The 27108-nt window shown below is 35.3% G+C and overlaps 3 protein-coding genes across 4 annotated transcripts in view; 1 reads left to right on the forward strand and 2 right to left on the reverse strand.

Annotated features, from left to right (window-relative positions):
• The window catches only part of LOC135948285 (nose resistant to fluoxetine protein 6-like), a 41290-nt gene extending 16950 nt beyond the window's left edge, over window positions 1–24340 (forward strand). The window contains exons 2-14 of one of the 2 annotated variants that reach the window (XM_065497494.1): window positions 12481–12604; window positions 13741–13979; window positions 14421–14635; window positions 14690–14769; window positions 15272–15474; window positions 15553–15722; window positions 18866–19034; window positions 19179–19372; window positions 20362–20497; window positions 20552–20747; window positions 21277–21419; window positions 22161–22270; window positions 23648–24338. In XM_065497494.1, coding sequence (XP_065353566.1) covers window positions 12481–12604; window positions 13741–13979; window positions 14421–14635; window positions 14690–14769; window positions 15272–15474; window positions 15553–15722; window positions 18866–19034; window positions 19179–19372; window positions 20362–20497; window positions 20552–20747; window positions 21277–21419; window positions 22161–22270; window positions 23648–23894 — 2226 coding nt within the window. In that variant the 3' untranslated portion in view covers window positions 23895–24338. Of the gene's footprint in view, window positions 1–12318; window positions 12605–13740; window positions 13980–14420; window positions 14636–14689; window positions 14770–15271; window positions 15475–15552; window positions 15723–18865; window positions 19035–19178; window positions 19373–20361; window positions 20498–20551; window positions 20748–21276; window positions 21420–22160; window positions 22271–23647 lie in introns of those variants that run through there. The other variant, XM_065497493.1, reaches the window with a different exon arrangement.
• Window positions 498–3384, reverse strand: LOC135944813 (nose resistant to fluoxetine protein 6-like). Its single transcript, XM_065492045.1, has 12 exons — window positions 3209–3384; window positions 2868–3157; window positions 2597–2811; window positions 2468–2541; window positions 2209–2408; window positions 2000–2160; window positions 1776–1947; window positions 1525–1715; window positions 1151–1467; window positions 958–1100; window positions 799–907; window positions 498–745 (listed from the first exon to the last, which is right to left on the reverse strand). The coding sequence occupies exons 1-12, from the start codon at window positions 3351–3353 to the stop codon at window positions 630–632; spliced, it is 2133 nt and encodes a 710-aa protein (XP_065348117.1). The 5' UTR covers window positions 3354–3384; the 3' UTR covers window positions 498–629.
• Window positions 3507–6420, reverse strand: LOC135948065 (nose resistant to fluoxetine protein 6-like). The gene is made up of 12 exons (XM_065497134.1): window positions 6417–6420; window positions 5979–6268; window positions 5714–5928; window positions 5587–5657; window positions 5331–5530; window positions 5110–5270; window positions 4887–5058; window positions 4439–4632; window positions 4067–4383; window positions 3873–4015; window positions 3713–3821; window positions 3507–3655 (listed from the first exon to the last, which is right to left on the reverse strand). The coding sequence occupies exons 1-12, from the start codon at window positions 6418–6420 to the stop codon at window positions 3525–3527; spliced, it is 2007 nt and encodes a 668-aa protein (XP_065353206.1). The 3' UTR covers window positions 3507–3524.
• Window positions 24341–27108: the final 2768 nt, after the last annotated feature.

The raw sequence follows: 27108 nt of genomic DNA on the forward strand, positions 1-27108 counted from the left end.
AAAAATTGAGATCTCAAGAAGCAAGTCAAGCGTCGATACATTTTTGCATTTTGTTTTCAAAAGTAGGCAAATGACATTTCAAAAATTTATATTTTGCATAGATGTATTGAAACTTGTAGAGCATTACACTTTAAATAAATAACAAAGTTGATCTGGCTAAATCCTGCTCCCCTTTTGCCAGTGAAATTAGAGCTTAACTTAAAAAGTACATCTCAATGTAGGTTCTAAACATATAACCGACTTTTTGGTATAACGCTATATATAACTATTTTATTTGTTTTCAAAATGGGCTGTTTTTCTAAACTATACCGATCATATTGTAAATTTTTAATTTTGAAATATTTTTAAAAGCGTTATTTAAAAAAATAATCTATTAAAATAAAGCATAATTTCTTACGAATCAAGTTGTGCCTGAGCTAAAAATGATAGGCTTAAAATAGCCCACGATGTAAATATTAAAAAAATTTAATCGCTTTTATTAAAAACGGGTTTTATAGGCTCTTTTATAATTCCAATTTATTGAGCTTATCTAAAATAAATCATCCAATCTCATTGACGAAAAAATTTAAACAAACATCATGAAATCACCACTAGTTGATTATAGAGATAATCAAATTATAACAAATTCGTTAATTATCGCTCTTAATATCTTGTGATTCTTCTGCTTTCTTTTCTGGAGTTGGTTCTTCCTCTTTTTCTTCCTCTAATTTATCTTTACTTTGCGTGCCAGCTGCAGAGCGATTAGCTATGAACAAAATCAAGATTATAAGTTAAATTAAAAAACAAACAATCCCACACCTTTTCCAAATGCAACTCTTATAATCGTTTGGCATGGAGCATCAACGGCCAAGTAAAGCCACATCGTCGCTGGAATCATCATAATCAAAGTTCCGAAAAACTCGAAAACCTACAAGAAATTTTTATCAAAATGATACCAAAATTATTCAATTTCAATACTATTTCAAAAATTGAAAAGAACGTTTCAGTCCGATTTAGCGCTATGTGGTAAAAAATTTCATCAATATGCACCAGGAAAGCACAGTAACTGAGTTTGCTGAGAGGCAGGAAATATTTCCAAGACAAAATAGAGTTCACCGGACCTAAAAACTTAAATTTAACTTCATTATAATAATTTTCCCAGCTTTTTTACCGCCATATCCATTGACACAGGCCCAAACGATCCAACTCAAACCAACAGCCCATCCGAATCTGTGAAGCGAAGCGTAGAAAGCAGCTTCCAGGTTATCGTAGACGAAGTTTTTATTGTTTACGATCATGATGGAGTAGACAATAGCTAAACAAGCTGCTGAGTTTAAGATCCATTCAAGCACCACACCCCATTTCGGTAATTTGAACGTGATTTTATTCGCAAGGACGTAGGCCAGTGCCATCCCGCATAAATACGGCGCTGCTCGAGCCGCCGGATTTGCTGATATTAACTGTCCGAAATCTGCAGTAGATTCAACTCTTTATCGGATTAAATTATAAATTAAATCAGCTTTGTTTTGTTTAATATTTTCTTACGGGATGAGAGTCACAGTCCAGGGAAAATTGTAGACCAAAGTCAGTCCAAACGTCATGGCAATGGAGCCCAAAGTGAGAGCCCCAATGATTCCAAGACCGATTATCGGCCACTTGAGCAGTGGATAAATAACAATAGGGGTCAGCACGGCCAGCTGCATCTCCACCATTAAGTACCAAGCTTGCGCCATGCACTTTGACAAAAATAGAAATTAATTATATTAATTTTAATTAATAATAAAATTATAGTTCACCATAGTTTCTGCTGGTTTGTAGAAATTAGCAAAGTAAAGTAGGGACACCCACCAGTAGTCTCCGCAAATTTGGCTCTGGGGCTCAATGCACAGGTCCCACATGGGAGCCACTCCTGCCCTTTTGTGCAGTGTTGCAAGATAAAAAATCATTGCGGCCAGTGGCAGAGAAATTCTAAATTAATGAAACAATTAAAAATTTATAAAATGTTTGGATTTAAATTTACCTCAAATATCTGTAGAGAATAAATTTGAAAAAATTGAAGGAGCGACCTTTTTTCTGATCCAACAAGACTAAGTAAACAGTTAGCAACCCACTTAGGAAGAAAAATGTGTCTACGGCCAACGATGCGTTGTATAAAGGGGCCATGGACCATTGAAACAAATACTAAAATAAATTAAATTAAACACTTTAACAAAAGAATTCAAAATTTACTGTTTCAATGGCCATCCGAGCGTTGATGTGAGGAAGAAAAACGTACGACGTGAAGCAATGGATGAGGATAATCCACCAAGTACTAAAAACCCTGATTCCATGCAGGCAGGTCAGCTGGCCAGGTGCAGCACTTTTCGGCAGCGTGTACAAATTCCGCAAATTTGTTCTCAGCGAAAATGCCTGCACGGCTACGTGCAAATCTAAAAAAAAAATCACGAAATTTAAATTTCTTATTAAATATAAAATCTATCTGTGTAACCTTCTCCTTTAGGCCAAACGTAGTCGAAAATCGTAGCAAATACCATGGCGAGTGTCAAAGTCAAAAAGAAGATTCTAAAATTTTAATTGAAGGACAATAATTATTTCAATGAAATATTTTGGTAATTACACGAAAGCCCAAGAGCCTGTGTCCAAATCTTGTTTTCCATCTCCTTCAAACTGGCAGGATCCCTCAATTACCGCAGTGTCGATATCCAGATTAAAGGCAGAAAAAAATTGCCTAAGATTGAAATCAGCGACTATTTTAACGCCATCAGCGGTGCAGGAAGACGGAGCGCACACAGCCCACTGGGCAAGAATCGTCGCGTCGGGAAGTAATCCAGTCTAAAAAATCTCCTTTATTGAGAAAAGTTTTACATATTTTAATTTAAAAAAAGTACTTGCGGCTCAAGACTTTTAATCATTCCAATGGTATCCTTGAAGCTGATGCCATTCGAGATTTTGTCGTAGGCTAATTTCATTTGGGTGAAAAGTAGCTGAGACTTTGGATCAGTTTTATTCGTTGCCTTGAATCCCAGCTGCACTCGGCAGTATTTTCCGTTGAACCTGGGCTCGTTGTCGCTGTTCAAAGGCCCTTTTACTGAGAGGCACTCGTCAAAGTTGCCCAGCTGGAACAGGAAGGACCCTTGGAGAATGCCCTCGGGGGGTAACTTTGATGACGAATCGAGCACTGAAATTTTCATTTTAATACGTAAAAATAAATCTATAAACAATTGTTTACTTTTGAGTGCCCATGATTCAAGTGTGCCGAGTCCTATTTGGTAAGCCAAAATGTCAGCGTAGCATTGAGCAGAAGGGGCGCCATTAACTGAGCTAAAGGTTGAAACCGCTAAAAGGAGAAGAAACAAGATGCTCCTTCGCCCCATCTTGGCCTAATGTGACCCTCAAATGTGCTCTTCACAGTCTTTGTAATCGATATGAAAAGATAATTAATTGCTTGATAAAACAAAATACGAGATAAGCCCAATTTTCACAAAATTGATGTCTCAAGAAAAGAAAGACAAGGAAATCCACTTCAAATTTTATTTCAAATTTAATTAACTGCTTTTAATTTCCTCCAACTCCTCTGCCTTCATTTCTGGAATTGGCTCTGCTTCTTCATGCTCTTTTTCTTCATGTTTCATCCCATTTTGATCTCCTGTATCCTTGGGAGCGATGGTTCGATTAGCTAAAATTAAATTAATTGGTGTAATTTTTAAAATTAATTTGACTGCGCGTGTCTTACGTTTTCCAAATGCCGCTCTAATAATCGTCTGACAAGGAGCGTCGACAGCAAGGTAAAGCCACATCGTCGCTGGGATCATCATTATTAAATTCCCAAAAAATTCAAACACCTGTAGACGCAAAAAATTTTATAAGAGATTAAGAATTAAATTTAAACTTACGATCTCAAAATTGGAGAAGTACGTATTCGTCCTGATAAGGGCTGTGTGGTAAAACATAATGTCTATGTGCACCAAGAAAGCGCAGTAGCTGAGTTTGCTCAAGGGCAAGAAATATTTCCAAGACAAAATAGAATCCACAGGACCTAAAAATTAAAATTAAACTCCTTGCACAATAATTTTTCCAATTGTTTTACCGCCATATCCATTGACACAGGCCCAAACGATCCAACTCAAACCAACAGCCCATGCGAATCTGTGAAGTCCAGCGTAGAAAGCAGCTTCCAGGTTGTCGTAGACAAAGTTTCTGTCGTAAACGATCATGATTGAATAAATAATGGCCAGGCAGCCGGCTGTATTCAAAATCCAATCGAGTGCTACACCCCATTTTGGCAGTTTGAACGTGATTTTATTCGCGAGCATGTAGGCCAGGGCCATTCCACACAAATACGGCGCTGCTCGGGCTGCTGGATTTGTGTAGATCAGTTCGAAGAAATTACCAGTAGTCTCTGCACTGTAAGAATAATTATTTAAGTATAATTTTTATTTTGTTTATATTTTCCCCTTACGGCACTATTAATGACAGAGCCCACTCCAAGTTATAAGCAAACGTGAGGCCAAACGACACGGCCATTGAGCCCAAAGTGAGAGCTCCAACGAGTCCAAGACCAATTTTCGGCCACTTGAGTAGTGGATAAATGACAATTGGGGCCACCACGGCAAGCTGCATGTCCACCATCAAATACCAAGCTTGTCCCATGCACTTTTTAAATACATGAATATTAACTTAAATCAATATATTGCTAAAATACTCTCATATGAACTCAGCTTACCTTCCAAATTAAATTAGAAAATAGTTTTGACAATCATAAAATAGAAAAAGAAAGAAATGATTAATAGAATACAATGTGTTTTTAGTAATTTTTAATTTAAATTTTGGAAATAGATTTTTTGGTTTCTTTTAAGATCTTTATGGTCTTTTTAAGTTATAATTACTTATTATTAATTAATATCTACCGTTGTCTCCAAAGGCTTGTAGAAGTTGGTGAAATACAGCAAAGAGACCCACCAGTAGTCTGCGCAAATTTTGGTATGGGGATCAATAATTAAATCCCACAGAGGAGTAGCTCCTATCCGTCCGTACAAAGTTGACAGGAAGAAAATCACCACTGCCATCGGGAGGGTGAGTCTGGTTCAAAATCAGTTCTTGTTTATTAAAAAAACACTGTAATAAATTTACCTCAAATATCTGTAGATGATATATTTGAAAACATTAAAAGGTCGTCCTTTCTTCTGATCTACCAAAACCATGTACACAGTCAACAAACCGCTCAGGAAGAAAAAGGTATCCACAGCCAATGAACCGTTGTATAAAGGTGCCATTGACCATTCGTACAGATACTGTCAGATTATTAGTAAAAAAAAAAATTAAATTCCATTTCAACTTGGCAAATAATTCACCTTATCAGCAAGCATCCCAAGGTTGATATGCGGCAGAAATAAATTGGTAGAGTAAACATGCATGAGGATGATCCACCAGGTACTGAAAACCCTAATTCCATGGAGACAGGTTAGGTGACCAGGTGCAACAGTTTCGGGCAGAGTGAACAGATTTCGTAAATTGCTCCTCAATGAAAATGACCGCACAGCAATGTGTAAATCTTAAACAAAATTATTATGCAATCCTATTTTAGCAACAAATTTTATTTTTTAATACCTTCCCGTGGCCAAACGTAGTCACAAATCGTTGCATATGCCATGCACACTGTCAAAACGAGGAAGAAAATACTATAGAACATGACAATTTATTGAAATTTGAATATTAAAAGAATTTTGGTAATTACATAAACGCCCAGGAGCCGGTGTCCAAGTCTTGTTTTCCGTCATCCTCATAATGGCAAGATTGTTCAATTACAAAAGTTTCAACATCGAAGTTTAAAGCTGAAAAAAATTGCTGGAGATTGAAATCTGCCACTACTTTAACGCCATCCGCAGTGCAGGATGACGGAGCGCACACAGCCCACTGGGCAAGAATCGATACGCCCGGAATTAATCCAACCTGAAAATTATTTTCTTAGCAAATACTCTTTAAATGTATAGTAAATTTACTTGAGGACGAGGACTATTGACCAGTCCAGTCCATTCGGTTTGGTTCATTCTCGAGGTGATTTTGTCATAAGCTAATTTCATTTGAGTGAAAAGCATATGAGACTTTGCATCCATTTTATCCGACGTTTTGAATCCGAGTTGAACTCGACAGTATTTTCCTGTGAATCTGGGCTCGTTGTCGCTGTTCAAAGGCCCTTTTACAGATAGACACTCGTCAAAGTTGCCTAACTGAAATAGGAACGAGCCTTGCAGAAGACCGTCGGGCGGCAGCTTTGATGACGAATCGAACACTAAAGTGGAGATAAAATATATGACAAAATGTGATTAAAATTTTGTATTATGAAACTAGCAGATATTTTTTATTTATTGCAATTCTTAAAACTCATTTACTGAGTAAAATTAACGTCAGAAAAAAATTGAATACATACTTTTTAGTGCCCATGGTGTGAGTGTACCGAGTCCAATTTGGTAAGCTAGAATGTCTGCGGAGCATTGAGCAGATGGAGCTCCAATTACAGTTTCAATATTGAAAACTGCAAATAAAAGGCAAAAAATCAAGACGTTCCTGGGCCTCATCTTCTCCCAATCAGTGCTTCTCAATAGATCCTTCAACACTGCTTTAATAGACTGGCTGCGAATTTGGCAATCACAAATCAATGAAAAATATTCGAAGATTAGATGAGCCTTAACTGATTCACGCTTTTTTGTTCAGTCTGGAAGATAAACAGCAGAATGCTATCAGGAAAAATGGTCAAGATGCGATGACGTATTGAGCCATTCAAGCTTCTATTTTTACATGCCAGCTAACTTTATCAATCTTCTTGTTGAATTGAAGTGATGTACATACGTCAAAATTAAGAATTATTTATTTCAGCGTCATAAGATTGATACACACTTATATAGTCATAGGAAAAATATTAAAAAATCCAGTGTAACCAAATCTGAAGGGGTTAATTATAAAAAATTAAATTTAAATTTAGCTAATGTGGCTTTGCTGTTCAACTCATTCTTCCAAATGCAGCTCTGATTATTAACTGACAGGGTAAAGTAACTGGGATCATCACAATTAAATTCCCTAAATCAAAATCGGAGAAATTAAGTTTTGCTGGATTTGCGTAAATCAGATCGGTGAAATTTCTAGTAGATTCTAATAGACTGTGAGAAAGATTAATTTTCATCTAATTCAAAATTTAACATAAGTTCCTACGGTGGCAGTGAAAAGTGCTGATGGGAGCAGGTTGTAGACAAACGTTGCTCTTATAACTCCATATATGGATCTTTTCTGAGACAGGTGAAAAGATTATTTCAACTGACTCACGCTGCTATTATTTCGACTCGAATAAGATGATATCATATTTGTTATCTCAACAATTATTTAAGCTTTATAGCGTAATGAAGCACATGAATTCCTATTTTTACAATCACTTCCATCGATTATTGTATGGAGATTACAACCCTCTTAAACTGAGGAAATTACAATAAATTATTTATTTATTTATTTTCGATGTGATTTAGTTGAATATATTTTCTGGCATACGTTTTATTACAGTCAACATGACAAATTTAAATTTAAAGCAGAAGTTGAACAAAGTATTATATCAATTATCACACAGCAATTCTCAATCATTTTTTTAAAAAAAATCAACAACTTATCATTATCAATTATTGTGTTTTAATTGAATCATCAAGAAAAAATAATTTTGCCTTTAATGTACGCTAGGAAAAAAATCCATTGTATATTGCTAAACAGAAATGTATGTATTATTGCATGGCGAAATACGAATTAAGAAATGAAATTGCGTGTGCTAGGAATAATGATAATAAAAAAGACACAAACAATTGCGGTTATAACCAGCGAGTCCACTTGTTTTATATGCAAACTGCATGTCAGACGCGACAGATTAAAACCAAAGCACACACAATCTCGGAAATCCCATCGCATTGCATGTATACAGTTGTTGTCAAGCTTCAGAGAAAAAAATGGAAAAGTGCGTGTCTGCATATCCTCTTTGCCGGCAGATTCCGGTTTTTTTCTGCGTCATGATCGGACTATTTAACACCCGGTGTTTATAATTGAACAATTATTCATCACCGCCGGGCGTTATTCATGCTAGTTTGTTGCGTCATATCCACGTGAAGAACTGTTTCACACCGTGTGAATATGATTGAAATGTTACTTTTAAATAGTTTGGTAAATAAACACAAAAAATTGGGAAGAGCAGTTAGTTAATGAATGAATTGCAACAAACTGAATTAAAAAACTTTCCATGGTTCATATTAAAAATGCGACATATTTAATTTCGAATGAAAATGACAACAACGCATTGCACGTTAGAAGGTTTTAAAACTTGCATAAAAATCTAATTCAATCCAAAGATTAAACTTTCCTATTTAACACCTCAAATTTAAACTAGAGGTTGATTCAAACTAATTTCTATGCGGGTGTAAGAAATTAAATTAACATTTTTGTGGATTTTTATGGCAAAGAAACATTTTTTTGGACAGTTGAACCTTTCCCGTTATTTTTTCACAGGAAAAATAACCCTGGAAAGAACTGCTTTTAAAAGTGCCTTTCCACATCGTTTCTGCTGAAATTTTTCCCTTTAGCCCTATATTAAATTCATTAAAATTTATAATTCGAGATTTTATGTTTACATAACAATTTTGGGGCTTTCGTAAAAAATAGTAGTGACATTCTCATGAAATCGAAATGATGTCGAATTCCCTCACGAGCGAAACAGCTTTTTCTCTCATCAAATGAGACCATCTCGAGTGCAAACAACAGAATCCCATGCAGCGTTAACTTTTTGCGTGCCTCCGTCAGAAAAGGGCGTGATAGGCCGGCTCACGCATTGACATTGAGCGCTTTTGCTGCTCACACACATACACACACACACACACACACACACACACACTCGGGATTTACGCATATGCAAATCAGGTCATCGAGCAGTGTGTAATCTCGTGACTTTATCGCCGAAAATCATGTACACACACAGCACTTTCCTCTTGTGTCGCGGCGGGACACGTGACGTATCACGGTTCTCGGTTAAAATAACGCGTACTCGAATAATCCGCGTGGCGTCTAGCTTTTGCTGACACACACGAATAATAATATGTAATAATTACAATTCGGGGGAGTTCAAATTAAATGTCAACACACACTCTGACTGACTGACTGAGCGGGCCTTTCACTTGCCTCAAACAATGGCAATTATGTCATCGGCCTGCTGGAATGAATTTGACTCGTTACGCCAACGGCTCTGCTCTGCTCTGCTCGGCGGGCGCGGGACGTCACAAATTTCTCGTGAAATAATAATTCGGTTTTGGCAGAGAGCGGCGTGCCCGGCCGAATTTAATTACGCCGCCGAAATATTCCATCACGCTGATTTTGAATGCGGAATTAATTATCGACCCCGCTCGTGCTTTTAAATTTTCTCCTTTCGTCGTGAACGCACGAGAAACGACGAATTGCAAAAAATCGTTTTGTTTGCGGCTTTGCCTTCGCTCCCACGCACACCAGATTAATTTATTCGATTAAGTGGCTGCGTTCGTCACTTTTAATAAAGTATGCGGTTTCAATTTTCTTACAAACATTTTTTCAATGACGGAGCAGGGGATTACAAGATTAAAAATAAAAAAATGGTGATGAAACTTCAGGAAAAGTTGGCAATTTGCAGGGGGTATTAATATTTTGATGACTAGCTTGCTCAGTTCAGCAAGAGATCGCATTTGCAAGTAACAGTTTTTAAAGTATTGAAACAGTTTAAATTTTAAAATTTTTCTCTCATTTAAAGTCATATTTGTATTGCTATTTAATAATCATTTTTTTAAAATATTAATTTATGTTTTATTTTATTATGTATATGTTTTATACTAATTTTTAAATTTAGTAATAAAAACAATGTATTTAATATAATTTTAATGAAAGGAAAGTTTAAATTAATATGGGAAATAAGGAAATTATATCAATTTATAGATAACTATTAATTTATTAAGTTACGTAGAATAAATATACAGAGATGAGCATTTTCTGTCAAGAAGAGTAAATTAAATAACAATTGCTATATATTCGTCGATATCAAAGAGCTTTAGTTTAAAATGAGGTACAAATTAACAAACAAAATTCTGAAAACATTGTGATCTCCTTTGTATTCATGCTGATAAGAAAGCTACCGAATTTAATGTCGAGTACAATCCTAGCAATTATTCCTTATTTTAGATAAAACTTTGAATTTGATTACTTAACAGAGTTGATAAAAGGCATGATGAAGCTTGGGAAACAATTTTAACTTAATTTTTCTTAAGAATGAAATTTGAAAAAACCCTAAAAACGTTTTCATTTTGGAAAAAATGAAATTTTTGGCTCTCCTGCAAACCTGAATTAAATAATATGTTTATGTTAAATTTCTAACAAATAAAAAAAACCTTGGACTGGAAATTTCTCCTATGGCTTTTGTGACTGTAACGAATCCAAAGCTAAAAAATATGTCTGATAAGAAGTACTGAAACTGGCTGTTGAATGTAAAAATGTTGGATTTCCTTACATAAATATTTGTATTCACTTTTATAACTTCAAGTCCTTTTAAATGATTGTAAAATATTTTTAGACGCTTTAATTGTAGTTCAAACGGATAAAAATCGCACGACTTGCGTTCTTTTTATCTTTCTTTGACGGTTGAAAGCTCAGATAAAATTGTCGACAGTCTAAAACTCACAGTAGTATCTATTAAATAAATTCCCTAACTCTAGTTTCCCCATGGCCATAAAAAATATGCATAAAACAGCGTGGTTTTAAGTTTCCTTTTCATCAAGAAGTTTATTTTTCTGATCTAGTTTCTGTATGCGTTTGAATGTTATGTTGAGCATATAAAAGAAGTTGTTGGAACGAGTGAGTGCGAGGATTATATTAAAAGAGCTCAGCGATCGGTGTAGGTGCAGCCGCGAGATTGAATGAGCGCGCGCTGAATATATTTAAGCTCGCGCGTAGTGTGTGCAATCTCGTTCATTCCACTCATTCGCCACGCGATTTATTTATTTCCCGCGGCTGCTTCGCAATTATCGCGGCTGCGGTGGCTCCCATAGTGTGCTGATTAATTCGTCGAGAGGGAGAGATTGAAAACGGACGTACTCTTTTCTTTCCGATGCACTCCTTCAGCTTCCCGCTGATTGCATAATCCAATTACCGCGTTCACCGCGCATTTTAATCCTGCAAAATGGAAATCCATGCATGCGTCCCCGTCCGTTTTATGCGCTGCAATTGGGTCAACGAGCAAAAGGCTTGTGCTCAACTGACTTTTTTCTTTTCTGACAAAGCTTTGAGCACTGAAAAATTACATGAGAAATATTATTAAATATTCTCTCTGAAAATTTTATAAAAGCTAAACATTTCCTGAGTTGCCGTTGAAAATTCTGAAAAAAATCGGCTCCTAACTTTTGATGCAAATCATTTAATCAAGCGGTGATTTATTTCAGCAAAAGATATCATCTGACGTTATCATCTGACTCATAAAATATATATTTATTTTTGAGCGTTAAAAAGGTCGATTCTAATGAAGAAAAAATCGGCTCCTTAACAATAAATTTGAATACAAATAAACTAATCAAGCGGCGAGTACTGTCTCTTTAATGAAAATCACGATTTTTTTCACCAAAAGGAAAATTTAGATCATAACATTCGCACACCGTTGGATAGATCGCGACGAGAGGGATTAAAATCAAGCAAACAATTTCTGAAAACCGTTCCTTAAAAAAAAATTAAAAATTACATGAATTAGTTTCTCTCTTCAGCATTTTGAATTTTTCAACTAAGGCAATTTTTACAAAATTAAAATCAGTTTCAATTTTGTTCAATAGAAGAGCTAGATTAAGACGGAAAATTGGAAGGCAAAAAATATTTATATATTGGCTCTATTTCCATAGGGGAGCTTACACAAAGTTTGAAAGAGTCAATCGATTAGAATCCCTAGGCGTCGTGTCGCCAGGAGAGTCGATTCAATTTCAATCTTATCAGTGACGCACTTTTTACGATCCAAGTGAGACGAGAAAAGAGTTGTTATTATTTGCCGTTTGCACGTCATAAAAAGCTGCTCTCTCGTCGGAATTATGTGTGTGTGCCTCTATTCGTTCCTTTTTTGTTCATTATGCTGTGCGCTGCGTAATGGCACGCGGCGGCGACGACGGAGAGAGACGTAAATAGGATATATGTAAAAGTTTTCTCACAAATATTGCGCCGCGCCGGAGGTCACAGCTGCACTCGTATTTATTACTGCTCCTATTGGCGTATCTCATTTTGCACATTGCCTGCCGCTGGTTAGGAAATTCAATACTTTAATGCAATATCAGATTGATTTGTATTCGATTTGATTTGAGCGGTAGAGGGGTCCGAGTCGTCGGAAGCAAGCGAGAATAGTTTTTTGCAATTATGACAGCGGAAAAGACTCGTCTCCTTTTTGCTGCTCTATTCGCGTGTGGATTAACCTGTGAATTTGTGTCTGCCCAGGATTTCTGGTCGACCGTTCGGGTGTACGAGCGCCTGAGGGATGGATCCGCTGAAGCAGAGTGCAGGAACCACGCCAACCTGCTCGTAAAAAGCATAAAAAATGCTACATACTGGGCTGTAAAAAGTAAGTAAATTAGTTTTTTTATTCTAGTTTGTTTTTAATGAATTTTTAATTGGTTAAAATCTAACCAAATAACAAAATAGTTTCGTTGTAACATTTCTTTTTGAAATTTTTTAAGGTAAAACGGTAAAACAAATAAGCACTATCTTACTATATCAGTTTCTTTATCAAAGTATAGAGCTTTATTTACAGACCAACAATTAAAAATATTAGCATTGCTGTCTATAGCAAGCAGTTCATTGAGGTGTGTAACAGATTATCTCAATATGAAATCAGAACTGAGGAACAGTCAAATTTCAGATTTTAAGAAATATCTCGAAAAATTAAAACGGTTTTTGTCAATGATTTTTTTTGCCTTGATTTCAATCTCTCCCGTCGCGATAGTGAATTTAAATTTCGCTTCTGTTAAAATAAATCATGAATTGCAATAGGGAGAATGTGCTTGGCGCTTGATTAGCATGCAAACCTTTTAGCAGATTTTTCACAAATTGTCTGTAAAACTTTGCTTAAAGTATGGTAGCGGTTGAACAATGATTTTTTGCTTGATTTCAAATTCTCTCGTCACAATCTATCCAACGGTGTGCGAATTTTTAGCCAAATTCCGCTTTTTATGAAATTTGAATCGTGATTTTTAATAATTAATTTACTATCACCACTCGTTGACATGAAAAATTTTGAGCCCATTTTCCCAGAAAAAACTTGAACCTGACAAAATTTTAGCTCTGTACAAATTTGCATATCATATGTTTAAGGTAAATAAAGTAAATATTTATTTTTCAGAATCTTTTTAGTACATTTATCCAATTTTAAGAAATTCCCCATTTGAGCTACGAGAAGTTGCTCTATATACCCAGTAAAAATTAATTTGATTGAACACTGGCATATTAAGAATTAAAAAATATTCGTCTTACATTTCAAAGCTAGTATAACCCTTTACTCTTTTCTCTGGATGAAAAGGCATTTGTTTAAAATATTGGTATTTTTGGGAGTTTTAGTCTGTTATTTCGGGTGTGTTTAATATTCGCGAGCTGCGTCAGTTTGCCAGAGTCAAATAAATCTCTTTCCTTATTTCCTCAGTACATACATCACAATTTTCGCTGCAAAAAGAGAAAAGAGAATATGCCATTTTCTCATTGCAGTGCTGGATTCGTCTGCCAACTTTCCTTCCGGCGTGCTCGAAGGTAACGTTTACAATCTGGGCGACTTCGACGAGTGCCTCTCTGTTGACACTGGCCACGTGCGCGGCCGATACTGTCTAGCCACGCTCAACCTGCTCGGCCCCGCGAGTCCCGCGAGCAAAGAGCAGCAGAAGTCAAGGCCGGTGCATTACGCCCACCGCGTGCCTGACCCTTACACCAACGCCTGGGACCAAATTCAGGTTTTTAATCAAGCCAAATCGTGCAAAATGAAACAACGCTGAATTAAAAATTTTGCTAACTTTTAATAGTAATAGTTAATTGTTGTTTAACATTTTACTTTAAATATTTTGTTAATAACATATTTTATTTTACTATATTAAAAATTATTTTTTATTAAATTTAATATTTTTAAAATTTTAACTTACATTTACTAATTAAAATTTTCAAACACAAGGCTCGTAGTGATGAACAAACTCTACTTTATGTTAAACTATTTTTTAAAATAAATAATTACCCACATGTCTACTTTTAATATGATGTAATAATAGCTTAACAGTAACCTCTGAGTACAAGACTAAATTTTAAAAAAAAACTTAACAAATCATGATTTTTATTTTGATAAATGTCAATCCATATTATTAAGCGATTAAAATAAATAAAATCTTATATTTATGTACCAGAATCGGGGTGAAAGATGGAGATTTTCCCGCGATGCCATCAAGTTGGCGGTTTGCGTGCCAAAGTGGTGCACGAGTTTGGACGTTCAGAGAGCAATGCTAGACGTTTACTCAACAATCACGGCTACAATGAACGCAACACTGAGAGTAGAAGTGCCAGAAAAACTGTGCCAGACGAAACAAAACTTTGAAGTTTCCTACCTGGATGTTTTATTTTTGTAAATATTTTTAAAACTCATTAATTCAGATATTAGGAGTTGTCATTTTTGCAGTGCTGTCATTGGGATTTTAACTGGAACTGTGACAGCTGGCACTATTCTCGATTATGGACATAAAAAAGGGGATTTAAAAGGTATGATTATCGTTTTAATAAAAACAGTAAAAATGTACAGAAGTTGAAGGTATTTGACCAATTAAAAAACTTCCCAGCTACTAGATTCCTGGGGATTAATATATTTTGGACCAAAAATGATGAAAATCTATAAATAAATTTGATTTGATTTTTGATATAATCTTCAGTTTGTTACAAATTATTAATTACATATTATTTATTAAGTGTCTTTGATTTTTTTAGTTAAATCTGCACATGTCATTTTCTTCTGAAACTTTTTTTTGAATATTTGCGGCCACAAATAATTTTGCTATTAGAAATCTAAATCTTTTAACTAAAATAGTCTATTTTTGTCTCTTAATTTCAGATTATTTTAAAAAAACACTGATATACTTTGATGTAATTTTTGTCTGCGAGTTTCTTGATTTCACAATTTCAATCTTTTTAAGGAAATAACTTTTTTTATTCCTATAATCAAAAATGAAATAAAGTAGATATGTATATTTTATGTAAAAATTTCCAGTGTGTTCGTTGTGGAAGCAGATTTTGCTGTGTTGGTCTGCGCGGAAAAACTTCATGGGGCTGTCGAACATGGAGAAGGAGAGCGACACCGATCTGAATTTCCTGTTCGGCATCCGGCTCTTTTCCATTTTACTGGTGATCGCTTGTCACAAAGTGGGCTTCACCACGGCCGGTCCCGTCAAAAACCCTTCATTCCAGGAACAGGTGCAGTTGTCGGGATTCTATTTTTTCTTTTCTCTTGAGTGGAATAATCAATTCTCTCCCTTTCTGCTGATTTTCCAGTCGTTCAGCCAGCTGCAGTACATGCCGATTCTGCACGGCGATCTCGTCGTCGACACGTTTTTCTTTCTGGCAGGTTTTCTTCTCACTGTGGGCCTTCTGAAGGCGCTCAGGAGGCCGATCAGCGGGGTCAAAGTGTCCGTTTGGCCGCTCTATCTCTTCAGGTACCTCAGGTGAGTCAATTTTGTTGCAGAATATACATATAAATTTGTATGTAGTATTGTTAACAATTATATAATAACTACACATTATTAATTATTTTCATTATAAAATTAAGAAAAAAAAATAATAATATTTTTATTAAGTTGACATTTATTAAACGTATAAATTTCATTTTATTATATTTGATATTTAAAATAGATGTTAGATATATTTTAATTAAATAAATTCCATTAATTTATTTTTGTTTATTGATATTTTGATTTCATGCAAATAATTAGAAAAATAAATTGAGCACTGCCCCCATATAGACATAGTAAACCAAGTCTACCTTGCATCTAATGAAGAGACAATGTTCAAATTATATGATTGTTATTATTATTATTCGATTAAAATAAACACAGTAAGAGTTCAGTACCATTTTTTTGCGTTCTGAACAGAGCGGATTTCCACTCTCCGCGATTTGTTCGCCGTTTAAGGAGTGTTTATATACATCCTTGAAAAGCAGTCAGGAATCCCGGCTAGTCTGAACCACACTGAACGCAAAAATTAAAAAAAACCACTTGCTTGCTCCTTGGCTAAGCAACCTCTGTACCAGCTCTTTTAAAGTGGCAAGGATAGGTCTATAAACAACGCCGTGACCTTGACAAGGTTTAGATTTATTTGTCTCTTCACAGCTACAAATAGGCAGCAGCGAGCGCTAAAAATTTTGGGAAGCCTTCTCTAACTATTTATTTATTACTCTCTGGTTTTTCTTCAATCATAAATATTAATTATTAATTTTTTTTTTCTTAAAAAAAACTTGATTTGCTTTTTTATTTAAAACCGTTTTTAAAGCTTAATTCTAAAGCATTATTTTCAAATTGAAATTGACATTTTGCAAATAGACGATCGTCACCCTGTTTCCAATTAGACTAATTTTAAAAAAACAATTTCAGATGACATAGATAAAGATTGGTTTTCTTTGGTGTAGCATTAGCCAATATGGCTGTTCGCAAATATGAAAAAGTTCCAATATGAACAAGTCCCAAGCTTAAATTTTTATTTTATATCCGTAATAAATTTTAAATTACAATTTATTATGTGGATAACCAAGAATAACTCGAATCTTAGGGCTCAACTTTTTACTCTTGTACAAACCTATATAGCATTAAATTTTAGTTAAAATTGAGTAAACGTGGTTCAACAAATTTCAGTTTGATATTCGAAAACGTTGATTTTGAGCTCCCAATTTGTTTTTCAGAAGTAAGAATTGTAAGAATTCATTCAAAATTAATAAAAAAAAAAATATTGAACCGTCTAGATTTCGCAGCCTTTTTCATATTTATTTTGCAGCATCTCAATCAGTGCAGGGGTAAACAAGCTAAAAAATAATGTTGGCTGCTGCACCTCTCGCAGCTCTTTCTCTCAATCGGGCCCGGGATCAATATTGTAGGCATCCGTGGAAGCTGGATGTCGGCCAAATTGCATAGTTTTGTTTCTGACTGAGGCGGCGCGCCGACAGAGGCCGGAGGGCGGCGAAAAAGGCGCGTTTGGCAAGCGGTTTTCACAGCGGGCGGGCGGGTGGGTGTGCGCCGGCCGGGCAAGGTTAATGCATTTATAGCCCGAACAAAAAGCAGGTGGTTGCGGCCAAATAATTTAATTTCGGATGGGCGATCGTAAAAATGCCGCCGACGAGCGAGCTCAGTCGGCCGGGCGTAAATCACCCGCGCACCGCTGAATTATTCAACAATCAGCCGGGCCCTCGCACTCGCACATACCTGTCAAAACGGAATATTGTTGTGCATAATGGAGGCCCCCGTTGCAGATCAAGGCCAAACGCACGCACTAGGCCAGGGTGCCACGCCGGAAAGCGGAGAAAGTTGTTGCCTTTTCGACAACTCTAATATTGCCAATTGTCTCGGCTGATTTATGCTATAGGAAAATTCTGCCAGGTATTGGATGATTGTTCTTTATTTACGGCCCCAAAGGGAAAATTATTGATACGAAGCTGTTATTTGTCTGCTGTCTAATTTTGAACAAGAATTATTGATTTTATTCCTTGCTGTGCCTACGAGTTTAAGGGCTTTTGACTTATCTAGCACCTGAAAGGGAATCTGTATAGGGCAACAATTGAAAATTATTTGAATTATTGGATGTAATAAGCAGTTGATCGATGCACAATTTGTTCTAAAATTTGGAATAGTCAAAAGAGGACTTAAATTGCTACTGTAAAATTTCAAATTGTATTAAAAACTAACAGCGCTTGACCACATTTTCTTGTCAGATTTTGATTCATCTCGTCGAGGTCTGTCAAACAGCGTAATAAAACTTTTAAGGAAACTATTTGTTGTGAAATAAAATAAGAATTCAAGTAAGGAGACAGTCCTCATCATTCAAAGAGACATTTGCAGCCGCTTTTCTCAAAAATCTTAGGTCAATTTTGGCTTCCACTGCATCCTAATGGATGAGTTCACGCATTGGAAAGAAGGATTTTCCAAGATTTTTCAGTATCAATCCTGTGTAATGTGGATCTATGTGGCAAAATTAAAATTTCATAGTTGTGTCTTCACCTTAAAATGCTCAATTTCAACAGTAAACAGTGCTAATTAGGCTAGAATAATGTCTTGAAAAACCATATGAAGCTGAATTAACTGAAAGCATAAAAAACATTGAAAAATTAGATAGTCCTTTATTTTGGCGAAAAAAAACGTCAAAAGATAACAGCCCAGTATGACAGCCCCAAATTTGGCGTTCATTCAAAAACGCTTACTTCTGAAAGAACATAAAATAATACCAGCCTTGTCAATCCCCAAGCTATCAAAAGAAGAAATTAGAACTTTGAGAGAGAATCAATTTGCCATAAACCTTTTTTATATTTTTTTTAAAAATCGTTTTTTGAGATAGCACACCAATTTAAATAAAAATCCATCAATTTCTAATGTTCAGCGAATTTAAATTAAACTCTCTCAACTGTCTACATGTCAGATCCTTACATATAATCATTATACACACATATTGTGTTGTGTTTGCTCTTTTGCCCTGGGCGACTAAACGGAGGGGCCGTAATCACTAATCACTCACTTGGAAAATCCCTCCGGAGTGTGTGTCTCTCCAGCGGATTTCTGCGCACCCTCCTACGCTCTTATTAAAACTAAGTAAGCTACAAAATCCACAGATTAACCCCTGCGTACATGCTGACAATCCTGTTCTACATGTCGGTGCTGCCGAAAATGGGCTCGGGGCCGCTGTGGCCGGTTACCGTGGTGCCCGAGAGCGAATACTGCCGCGACAACTGGTGGCTCAACGCGCTCTACCTCAACAACTACCTCCACGTCGAGCGATCGGTTAGCAAATTTTTCATTATTCTAAGAAATTTTATCAAATTGTTAAAAATGATTATTGTTTTAAAACAATTTTCCATACGCTAGATTTAATTTTAAAAAAGACTATAGTTATCAAATTTTTGAACTCTGCACCTTTTTTATCAGTGTATAGAGCAGGGTTGGTACATTCCGTGCGACATGCACATGTTCGTCGTGTGTGCGCCGCTGGTACTGCTGGTACACCGCAGGCCGAGGATTGGAAAAGCGCTGCTGGCCGCTCTCACCATCGTCTCCATCCTTGCTCCATTCCTCACTATTTGGGTCCGAGACACAGACGCTATGCTGCTCTTTTTCCTTGAGTAAGTTTTTGGTTGAGCTAAATATTCGTCTTTTTCTTTATGTTATTTCTTTTAATTTAAAAAAAAACGATATAATTTTTTACGTACGGCTTTACATTTCTTGGCAAAATAAAATTTCATGATTAATTTAGAAAATATAAATGCTTTACAGAAACTGAAATTTACATTAATTTTTGATCTCAAAGATACGTTTCTAATTGACATTTTAGCTAAGGCTACTTCGTTTTAATTTAAACAAAAAATTAAAGCAGAGGGGATGAAAGTGGAAACTGGTGGAGGGTAATCACCATTCAAACTTGTCAGTAGAGGTCAATAAGAGTCTAGTGATGTGCAGTTTTCGAGTTTCTGATGGATAGAACCCAAAGTTTTATGTTGCTAAAATTTGCAAAACACAATTTTTTTCATTTTTAAAATGGAATTTCTCAAAAACTGACTCTATTAAATTTGTATAGAAGTTCGCACATGTAACTGGGACAACTTGAAAGCAAAATTTGAAAATTCCAAAGCCCTGAGCTCACTTTATTTTAATTAGAAGTCATAAATATCACTAGTGATTTCTTTGACCTAAAAAGACGTGAAATCTGGTGGTTCGATCTTGTTTGGTGCGAGAAATCCAAAGCAAACCTTTTATTTTGAAATTGCACCACGAGTAGATGATAAACACCCATAAAAATAACTTTATTTTTGAAAACATTGTGTTATGACAATCTACAAGTAAAGATTGATTTCTAGTATACAAATTTCTTTGAGTCTGCTTGAAATCATGTCAATTTTATCCTCCGACAAATCTGTCAACACTTATATTTGCAAACAGATAGAGAACAAACAGCAAACCAAATTCGTGAATTTTTAAATTAAAATACGCAAATTACTAAATACGTGTTTAAATTTCTTTCACTCTCATCCTGCTTTATTAATATTTTTGCAAAGCTACGATTTTTTAATTCAGATGATCTATATGAATGAAAAAATTTCCATTTTCCCTAAAGTTTCTTGAGCGGCTCGCGGGTGCACCCTTACTTCTCGGCGGTGTACGTGAAGAGCCACGTGCGCGGCAGCCCCTACTTGATCGGCGTGCAAATTGGACTAATCTACATGAGCAGGCGGCAGACGAGATTGTCCAAAGTAGACGATGAGTCCTATCGCACTAACTAGAGAAAGACTAATGCATTGTCAAAGGCCAACTCCTTGCCTCTGCTGCTAATTGGATTCGCGATGGCGCTGGCCACCACCTTCTCGGCGGCGCTGTTCTACGGCAACGAGGGCGCCGCGGCCGCCTCCCCGGCCGCCAGGGCACTCTACGGCGCCCTCCACCGACCTGTTTGGGCCTTTGCACTAGGAATCATCGTCCTTGCAATTTCCCTGGGCAGAATTGGTGAGTGGGATATCATTTCTATTAATGAAAGTTTGTAATTAAAGTAAACTAACTGTCTTCTAAGTAATTTTAATTTGTGTAACATAACTTTACACCACATTTTTGAGACGTTTTAGCTTATGAGTTATTTACAAATTAAGGTATACTAGCCTAAAATTAATTTAGTATCATGTGATGATTTTTAAGTTGTTTATTATTTTTTTAAACTTGGAATTTTTAATGTTCAATTAATTAAATGTAAAAATTGCTATTACATTTATTTTATTATATTTTTCATTATAATTTAATATTATTTGGTTTAAGGCTAACATTTTGTTTACTATTTTCTATATTTTAATTTAAAAAATCGTGCAGCACTGATTCCAGAAACTGATAATGTAAATATCCATTCATATATGTCTCACTATATAGTACTGCCCTTTCCGTATAATATATTCCTCCTTTTTCTAATAAAAATATTTTGTATCGGTTTAATCTAAGCTGGCCGTCAAGAATGCAAATTTCAGTATCAGATTTTTGTCCAAAAAAGGGTTTATGCGCAAAGTGCTGAGCTGGAAGCCGTTGGTGCCCCTGAGCAAGCTGAGCTACGGCGCCTTCCTCGTGCACGTTGTCATCCTGTGGTACACGGCCGGCTCGGCCAGGGAGGCCACCTACAACAATACTTTTATCATGGTGAGCCAATAAACATCTCACCTCGAACCAGAATAATTCATGTCTATACCTTAAGAAATTTTGATTCGAGGTTGTGTGACGAATAAATTAAATAATGAAATAAGCTCTCCTGAAAAAACGGAAAATTTTAATTCTAAATAATAAAGATTGCAGATTGTATTTGACTCTACTTGCTTTTTAAATTAAATAATGGGTTTAACCTCATTACTCAAAATGAGACATAGAAATGAAAGTTGATTTTTTAAACAAAATTATACATTTGAAATAGAAGTTAAAAAAATCTATTTTATTTCTTGATTATTTAACATAAATTTCATATTTTCAGTTACCTCCGAGTGTATGATTAATTTTTCTGTTTTTATAAGGACTAAAATACAGTTAAGGGGTAATAATATTCTAGTAATATTATTTTGAAATTTAAAAATTTCTGGAAGTGAAAAATTCATAAAAGTTTTTTTATGTCATATTAATTTTACTTATAAAAGTTTTGTGAAAAATTGTTTTAAATCGCACTTGCTGCCTACAGAGTTTATTAAAATAAATCAATTAATTGGCTTTAATTCAAAGCAAACATTTTCATATGAAAACAGAATAAAAAGAGTTATTGACAGGCATTACCTAGTCTAGTGAATGTAAATTTATATAAAAATAAAATCCAATTCATCGCTGCGGGCAGATGAGATGAATCTGCACGCGCGCGGTGTTCGGTTCAGGAAATTAATGGAGCCATTCATTGCGCAGATATTGAAAACGATGGGCGATACGGTGGTTACCTTCGGCGTGGCGCTGCTGCTCTACCTAAGCGTCGAGGCGCCGATCAGAGATATGGCCAAATTAGCCCTGAGCGTGCGGTAAGTAGCGCCACAGCTCGTTTTCTTTCTCTTTTTCTCTGGCGTGCGCCCGCAGATAAAGTCAGCCATTGACGCGGTTATCCGACGACGCCATCTTCGTCCTTTTTCAGTGATTTTCGCGCGTTAATCGCACCGCACCCTCTATAGCTGCTTCCATATAAAGCCCTTTCGCCGATAAGAAAGTGCCTAAAGAGATGACTTTGCACCTACTTGATCTCAACCTGTCATTTTTTTTCAATATTATAATCCTTGATGAATTTCATAATGTAACAGGAAATAAATTTTATAATTTTTATAAGGTTGGAAATTATAGAAGCCATTGTAAGACTTGAAATGTTTTTAAAAACAAGAAATCTGGCATTTAACGAAATTCTCCTGCCACAAAATATTGTTGGAGTATTTTTCCCTTTGAGGAAATATTTTCTAACATTATAATAAGTCCTCCAAACGAATTTTGCTAACAAATTTAAAATGATAAATTTTGCGATCACTTAAAAATCATCAAGGTTTAGTTTCAAGGAAGTTAAACTTTAATATTTTAGACAATTTCTTAGTTAATAAAATATAGAGAACTAACAACTTTTAACTAGTATACATTTTTAATTTTTTAAAACAACATTTCAAATAATTTTTGTATAAAAATACAAGGAATCAAATGCATTTTTAAGTTTTGATTTTTCAAAGAATGTTTAATACAGAAATTGAGAAACAAAATTATAATATAAACTTCTAAACAGAAGACGGATAAATGGTGAGATAGTTAAAATATAAATTAAATATGTTTTGTTAATCAAATTTATTTGTTGAATTAAAACAAAAATTGAAAACTAAACACCCAATCAACCGAATTCTTTCGTCTGTTTACAAAAGATATCACGATTAAGGAAAAAAACGTTTTTGAAAAAAATTTAAAGCGGTTCTTAATAAATGCCCTAAATTAATTAGTTGATTACTCCGTATATCATGAATTTAAAAATTTAACTTGCAGTAAGAGCCAAAAAATTGCTGTTCCGGTGAAATGAACCCAGGAATTTCCTCTCTATTAAATAAAATTTAGTCAATCCAGCAGTTTTTTCTTACAGTGCCCTCATTTTTGTTTTAACAAGATTGAATAAAACCCATTACTCTAAATAGATTCATATATCATTTCCCCTTTAAAGAAACGAGCCATGCATCATCATCATCGCCATATAGCATTTATAAATTTGCATCAAGCAAGCGGAGACTTTTCCCAGCTGACGAATCGCGTTTTTATTTTTGCGCTCGAGATAAATGGGTCGTGCGGTGGTGCAGCAAAAAATGCAGCTGGAAAATCTGGCGAAAAGCTGTATAAATATTCATCTACGCTCTCTCGGTGCTCTCTTTTTATTGTTGCAGCATCAAAATGCAAATGGACGTCGACGGCGGCGGCGGTGGTGGCGGCGGCGGCGAGAAAAAGGGCGAGCTGGCAATGGAAGAAATGCTGAATTCGACCAGCGAGATGGCTTCGAACGGCGGCGTGTCATCGTCGATGGCGTCAAACGACTCGGGACTCGGCTCCAACGACCCGTCGAGCGCTGTTGTTAATGCGAAACACCAACGGCCTGACGCTAGATCTCAAACGGACGTTGTTCTAACGCTTTAATTACGCCGCGTTTTCTTCTTGAGACTTGACTGACAATATATCGTAAATCGTTAATGTTAATGTATGTTTGTAATTCTAACTGATGCTCCGATTAAATAGTACATATTAGGGAAAATATACAGGGCAGCAAAATTAAGTTTTTTAATTTCTTAGTTATGTAAGAACATGATCGTATTTTTCGTTTTATTAATTTTCTTTGTTCAAAAGATGGCCTTTTGGTACTAATATAATTAAAGTTAAGCTTTACAGATAAAGGGTGAAAAATCCTTTTTGTCTGATATGCTCTCTGTAAACTGAGAGCAGCTCAAATTTAAGCTTAATTTTTGCCAGGTTTCCGTTTAAATTTGCGAGAAAATCGACTCCAAAGCTTGCATGCTAATCAAGTGATGAGCACAGCCTCCTTACTGAATTGACCAGTTGCATAAACCCTTAGTTATTAAAGCCGCCAACAGATGGCGCAACTACAGACTTTCTTAAAAAATTTTGTTTTAATAGATTTTAAGGCATTTGCGCTGCGATTTCAGACTCAATCTAGCTATTTTGCTTTTTTTAATTAATTTGCTTTTTTTTGACGTGCTGAAAACCAAAATCGGTTCAGCCATTCGCCGGAAAATATTTTTTTATTTCAAAAAAAAAAGTTTTTCACGATTCTACGGCAATTGGCAGAACCGATTTTGGTTTTCAGCGCGTCAAAAAATAGCAAATTAATTGAAGAATGCACAGTAGCTAGATTGAGTCTGAAATCGCAGCGGAAGTGCATTAAAATCGAAAGTCTACGGTGGCGCCATCTGTTGGCGGCTTCGAACACTTAGGGTTTATGTAACTGGTGAATTTGAGGGGACATTTACCACAGACAGGTATTTTTACCAAATCAGTACAAAATAAACTGCTTTCACAAAAAAACCGAAAGCTCAAACACTAATCGTAATTTTCCAAAAATTTTTGGTGCGAAATGTGACCTGTTCGGGGATAAATTCAGAAAAATGCGGAAAACACAAAACTGGTGCTTTTCCAGCTGTTTAATTGCGCTAAAACCCATGGTCCATATCTGCGCATCATACAATTGGTGAACTCTGATGACACTTTTGGGAAAACTCTTTGTTGTTATTTCAAGTAGGCAGACAGTCCTCGCCATTCTTTCACTTTTCTAATAAAATTTAAAGCTACCTTTATCAATTTTGGCTTGAGCTTTATCTTTAGAATTTGGTTTAAGCATTATTTAAAATTTCTAATCGAAACTAGTGAGCTTGTCAATACATTTTTTATATCCTAATTAATTTTTCAAAAAATTTTATACTTATAATTGTAATTTATCTTGAATTTTATAGTAATTTCATTTCAATTTTTAACCCACGGACTTATTTTTTTTATTTTTTTAGACTCAACATTTTTAAATATTAAGATTCTATTTTCTAATTGACAAATAAATCCTTTCGAACGGAACGTGGATAAAAATTGTGCAGTGAATGTAGTTCCCATAGGCTGTAATAAATCATCATAGTTAATATTTTAGGATTTTCGGTAAACGTATAACGCCTTTCATTTTTTCGTAACGCTCAAATGATCGTAAACTTGACGGCAGAGTTGGAATTATCGGCGCACGGTCTGTGTTAACAAGACAGCGACTAAGTGCCGCCCGGCAGGCCTCAATCGAGAGCAGGCGAAAATCAATAAAGTAGTAACTGACCCGGGGCAACAGCCCTGTAATTTGCGCCACGCACAAGAGACGCCGTACAATTACGCCCAGCATGCAAAATTATTCAACAAGCTGGTGAATTATTCATGCGCACTCGGCAATTGTGTTGCACGAGCGGATCCATAATAGAAATAGAAATAGAAAAAATATTATGTTTTCTTGCTGACTGCGCTGAGTGAGAGGTGCATGAGTATGCAACCCGAGATGCTGATGAACTCGTTATAGCTGACTGAGATCTGTATACAAATAAACCAGTTGTTGCTGCGCCAAGGTAGTTATATTTCCGCCTCACATGATTTTGCTTCTCAATCACGCGCACCAATCTGATGATCTGCGTTATTCCCTTACGCACACGGACGAATGCTTCACGCATCACTAACGCAGGAACAAATTTGCATTTTGAGTGTTCTCTGCGATCTGAACTTATCTGCATTCATTATGAATAAAATTGCGAAAATAATTGTGATAGAATTAATCCCGATAATTTATTCAATCTTGATAAATGGATATGATTGTAAAATTTGCAGGTTTGGTGTTTGGTATATTATCTTTGACTATATATATTTTTAAATTGCCGTCATTTGACAATTGCAGATCTGTTGAAACAAGACATTAGTAGTAATATTGCCCATGCACAGGAATCAGCTCCATTCTCCTGTATAGGATGAGGGAAATTCATTGGAGACTTGGAGGGGAAAAAACAAAACGAAGAGCATGGAAATATATTATTTAATAAATTATGTTTGTTTTTTCTTAAGTCTCAGTTGTAAATAATCTCTAAATTATGTATTTTTCGGCTTATTCTGGGTTAATAAAAATCCATAAATTACTAAAAAAGTTAGGTGACTTACTGACAGGTTTCGTAAATAAATTGAGTCTGATCTTGGTTATTGGAATTTTTGAACAACTGAAGGTGATAAATTATTTAAAAAATAATTTTGCATTATGCAAAGCTAAAATTGAAGCGATTGTAGGACCGAAATTTTGAGCTATTTTCAAATGGTGGAACTGTCTCCCTATTTGATCTTAAATTTTATTTCAAATCAAATAGTTTCCCAAAAAAATTACGAACACCTGTTGGATACATATTTATCGCCGAGAGTCATCTAAATCTGCCGAGACGATTTTGTAGAAAATTGTAAATAAAATATTTTGGTTTATTCTTGTGAACATTTGAAAAATGACAAGTTTTAATGTTCTGTAAAGATTTTTGTTCTATTCATCTCTGGATTGAAATTAAAAATACTTTTTTAAAGATCCAAAACCTTTTTAGATTAATCAATTATGGGTTTAATTTTGGTAAAGAATATTATTTTGAAGATATATGCAAACTTTTTAAATTAAAGGAAAATAAAAATTGTAAATTATGTGTTTTAAAGCATAAACTGGTTTAGTGAAATTTTCTTATAAATCCGAATAAATATCTCATTAAACAAAGATTAGAACGTTTAAATAACTAGTGCAGAGAAACGAAGAAACAGAGTGCGAGTACAAACAACACATCACGTAAGATGGTAG

This window comes from Cloeon dipterum, chromosome 1 (assembly GCF_949628265.1).
Source record: "Cloeon dipterum chromosome 1, ieCloDipt1.1, whole genome shotgun sequence".
In the NCBI taxonomy this organism is placed as follows: Eukaryota; Metazoa; Arthropoda; class Insecta; order Ephemeroptera; family Baetidae; genus Cloeon; species Cloeon dipterum.